This window comes from Terrapene carolina, unplaced genomic scaffold (genome assembly GCF_002925995.2).
Source record: "Terrapene carolina triunguis isolate 2854851 unplaced genomic scaffold, T_m_triunguis-2.0 Scaffold926, whole genome shotgun sequence".
NCBI classification, from domain to species: Eukaryota; Metazoa; Chordata; order Testudines; family Emydidae; genus Terrapene; species Terrapene triunguis.
This window is the reverse complement of record NW_020665277.1, coordinates 6433183-6437624: the sequence shown is the minus strand read 5'-3', so window position 1 is coordinate 6437624 and position 4442 is coordinate 6433183. Positions and strand designations below refer to the sequence as shown.

The following is a 4442-nucleotide window of genomic DNA, read 5'->3' as shown; positions in this document are numbered from 1 at the left end:
GGGGTGTGGAGGAACATGTGGGGGGGAGGGGTGGTGCCAGCCCTGCACAGGGGGGAGGCAGGGCTCGGTTAGGGGACAGGCAGGGCTTGGGTGAGCAGTGACGCCAGTCCTGCGTGGGGGGGGGAGTGGTGGGAGGGTTTGAGTGAGAGGCTCGGGCCAGCCCCATGCACGGGGAGGAAGGGCTCAGGTTATCCCCACATGGTGTCCCATTTTCCCTTTGGGAAATACAGTCACCCTGTCTCTACAGAACAGGAGACTTGCAAAGTTCAGGGCTGCTTCTCAGCCTCTGATGAGTGTCAGGTGAGGATTTAAAAGCTGGGAATAGAGACGCCCCCGTGGCATGTCGGACCCTGTGTGAGCCATTCCCCCTCAGTGGCGATCTACCTGGGCTTCTCCTGGGTTTCGATCTGCCGGGTGATGCTCTCCATCCAAGACAGGAGGTCCCGGACCATGCTGAAGAAGCGGAATTTCTCGGCCGTGTCCACCAGCTGTGCCCGCCGCCCACTGCAGGCATCCAGCAGGGCCTTCCAGGCCCTCACCACCTCCTGCTCTTGCCTCTGGATCACGTCGGCTTTTTCCCCCGCATAGGCTGTCTGCAGCCGCGCTGCTACCTCCCGGAACTGCTGGACCTGCCGGAGAGAGCACGGGGAAACGTGGCCAAGGGGGGGAAAGCCACGACTCCTGGGCCCCATTCCACCATCTGCCTGTAGTCCCATCACAATTCCCGTCTGTCAGACAGGGCTGATCCCATAGAGACAGGGAAGTGGTAAATAACAACAAGGACGGGTCACTTGGTAAGCTGGGCACACGCAACCGACGTGTATTTTGATATGGCCAAATGCAAGGTTCTATATCTAGGAACAAGGAATGCAGCCCCCACCTACAGACCCGGGAAAGCGGGGCCTCTGAAAGGGACTTGGGCATCACCCTGGACAAGCAACTCAGCATGAGCTGCCGGGGTGATGCTGCAGCTGGGAGGATGAACGTGAGATTACTGAGTAGGACTAGGCAGGCGGTATTGTGGCTGTGCACGGCATTAGTGGCACCGTTCCTGGAGACCGCGTCCAGTTCCGGCGCCCACCCTGCTCCAAGGATGTTGAAAACCAGGGAAGGGCCCAGGAAAGAGCTCCAGGGCGATGTGAGGTCTGGGAACCGGCCGTGCAGCAGGAGACTGGAGAGGCTCAGGCTGGTTAGTTTATTCAGCAGAAGGCTGAGAGCTGACTCGATCCTGCTCTATTGGGCTGGGCAGGAGATTTCTGCTAGCAGGGGGCTCTGTAATCTAGTCCGGCGGTTCTCAAACTTCACTGCACCGCGACCCCCCTTCTGACAACAAAAATGACTACACGACCCCAGGAGAGGGGACCGAAGCCTGAGCCCGCCCGAGCCTCGTCGCCCCGGCGGGGGTGGAGCCCAAGGGCTTCAACCCCGTGTGGGGAGGACCTGTAACCTGAGCCCCACACCCAGGGCTGAAGCCCTTGGGCTCCGTTTCAGTCCCGGGCCCCAGCAAGTCTAACGCCAGCCCTGGTGACCCCATTAAAACAGGGTCGCGACCCACTTGAAGTCCTGGCCCACAGTTTGAGAACTGCTGATCTGACGCCGTCCAAGTGAGAGCCAGCGGCTGGGAGCTGAAGTCAGCAACATTCCAGCTTGAAACGAGATGCAGATGTTTAGCAGGGAACAGATCGCCCAGGGCAGGGCAGGTTCTCCGTCCCTGGTCTGGCATCTATAAATCCAGGCTGGATGGCCCCTCTCGAAGCTCTGCTCCAGCTCAGCCCGGTGTTCTGGGCTGGTCGCAGGGATCCCTGGGGGAGACTCTCTGGCTGGTTTACAGGAGCTCAGAGTGGGCTTGTCTGGCCCTGTAATCCATGCATCACCTACGAGCCACGTTCCGCGGCTGGTGGCCTACAGGTGGAAGCGGAGCGTGGCCTAGCGAACCCCAAGCCGGGCAGACACGGCCCCTCATTTCCCCCAGCTAATCACACCACAGGGAAAACACTCCCCAGCGCGCCACGGTGCTGCTGTGACAGGAGCGGCTGGCAATACGGCAGCCCAGGGGCATTGCCGGCAGGCGCTCTAGCGTGGCAGAGCGGAGTCTGATCCCAGACCCCCGGAGCTCTAGGGGCCCTGAGCTCCTGCAGCGGGGGAGCAGTACCTGCCCCTCCAGCAGGCGGATGTCGCGCTCGAAGGCCGTGTGCATGCGGTGGAAGGACTCAGCGGTGTGGGCGTCCTGGCCCAGCTCGGCGGGCAGCTCCCGCTGCTTCTCCTGGATGAACCCCAGGATCTCAGTGCCATCGTAGAAGTACTTGTGCAGCTCGTAGGAGGTGGTGAGCAGCTGCATGCGCGTGTCAATGAGCTCCAGCAGGTCGGCCCAGCTCTCGTTCAGCCCGTCCTTCCACTCGGCCAGGGTGGCGGCCTCCGAGTGGCCAGCATCGATCAGCTGCTCGATGACCAGGTTCACGTTGTCCACACGCTCCTGCCCCACGCTGCCCGTCTCCCGCGCAAAGTCCCGGAACTTCTCCCGCAGCAGCTGGCGGAGAAACAGGCCTCACCAGGGGCGCTCTCCTCCCAGTGGCGGATTAGCCACTGGGCCAACGGGGCCGTGCCCAGGGGCCCCGGCCAACTGGGGGGGCTGGCCCCCGATCCGCTCCACCCACCCGGCACTCCTGCAGGGAAGCGGAGCAAGCCCCCACGCCCTGACCCCATTTCCCCGGTAGGAGCACCGGGATGTGGGTGGTGGGGCCCCCTCTTGCTCTGGCCCAGGGCCCCACAGAACAGCAATCCACCTCTGTCTCCTCCATACCCCCCCGTCACGCCCACCTCACCATGGGCATGCTCCTCTGTACAGCCCGCCACCCCCATCCTGGGTGCGCTGCTCTGTACACCCCCCCCTCGCCCTGGGAGCGTTCCTCCTCCCTCTGCCCCCATGGCCAGGCTGCCCTACCACCCTCTTTCCAGAAAGATGCCCCCTCCCCACCAGGCTACAGAAAGCTCCCACCTCACGATGCAAACACCGGGCAGGCGTCCCAGGCCGGGGCAGCCGTGCATTCGGCGAGGCGCCGTGTCCCAAGCCGTGCCCTCTGCCCTGCACGCTAACTCACCGTGACATGGTCGTAGTCCTGCCCCATCTCCTGGGAGGAGGCGGCCAGGTCGCGCTCCGCGATCCACTGCTCCAGGTCGTCCACCTCCCGCTTCAGCTGGAACAGGTGGTACATGTTCTCCAGCCTGTGCCGGCGCTTCTCTGCCAGGTCCTTCAGCCCCGCATACTGCTTATCCACCCGCCCCTGCAGCCGGATGATCTCCTCCCTGGGAGGTACAGACAGCAGGCAGGTCAGGGACCATGGCGGCCGGGAGCCCCGCCGTTCAGAAGACGTTGGCGTTCCCAATCGGAACCAAAACAAGAGCCCAAATTTCCCACAACACAAAATGTTAAAATAAAAAGTGCTTGGGGGAAACGGAACTGTCCCAATTTCAACCTTTAGAAACAACGTCTCTTATATGGTAACTTACAATACAATCCCAAATCAACCAAGTGCTCAGGATGGCCCAGTCTGATAGGATCAAACCGGGATGTTCCCATTCTTTTTCAAAAGGAAATGTTATCCAAATCCACACGTTCACAGAGAAAGTTTCAACCTTTCCAGACGACTGTCCCCCTTTCAGCAGTCTGATTTGTCTTGTGTACCCCCAAGTTTCACCTCACTTAAAAGCTACTGGCTTGCAAAACCAGACATAAAAATACACAAGTGTCACAGCACATTATTACTGACAAATTGCTGACTTTCTCCTTACTACCATATGATTATAAAATAAATTGATTGGAATATAAATATTGTACTAACATGTCAGTGTATAGTATAGAGCAGTATAAACACATTGTCTGTATGAAATGTTAGTTTGCACTGACTTCGTTAGTGCTTTTTATAGAATCATCGAATCATAGAATATCAGGGTTGGAAGGGTCCTCAGGAGGTCATCTAGTCCAACCCCCTGCTCCAAGCAGGACCAATCCCCAACTAAATCATCCCCGCCAGGGCTTTGTCAAGCCTGACCTTAAAAACCTCTAAGGAAGGAGATTCCATCACCTCCCTAGGTAACCCATTCCAGTGCTTCACCACCCTCCTAGTGAAATAGTGTTTCCTAATATCCAACCTAAACCTCCCCCACTGCAACGTGAGACCATTACTCCTTGTTCTGTCATCTGCTACCACTGAGAACAGCCGAGCTCCATCCTCTTTGGAACCCCCCTTCAGGTAGTTGAAAGCAGCTATCAAATCCCCCCTCATTCTTCTCTTCTGCAGACTAATCCCAGTTCCCTCAGCCTCTCCCCATAAGTCATGTGCTCCAGCCCCCTAATCATTTTTGTTGCCCTCCGCTGGACTCTTTCCAATTTTTCCACATCCTTCTTGTAGTGTGGGGCCCAAAACTGGACCCAGTACTCCAGA

At 58.6% G+C, this 4442-nt stretch overlaps 1 protein-coding gene across 4 annotated transcripts in view; it reads right to left on the bottom strand.

Moving 5' to 3' along the window:
- The window catches only part of SPTB (spectrin beta, erythrocytic), a 120229-nt gene that overhangs the window by 32061 nt on the left and 83726 nt on the right, over window positions 1–4442 (bottom strand). For all 4 annotated transcript variants that reach the window (XM_026660977.2, XM_029913787.1, XM_029913789.1 and 1 more), the window contains exons 25-27: window positions 3099–3303; window positions 2153–2527; window positions 385–629 (exon numbers count right to left, since the gene is read on the bottom strand). In XM_026660977.2, coding sequence (XP_026516762.1) covers window positions 385–629; window positions 2153–2527; window positions 3099–3303 — 825 coding nt within the window. The remainder of the gene's footprint in view (window positions 1–384; window positions 630–2152; window positions 2528–3098; window positions 3304–4442) is intronic.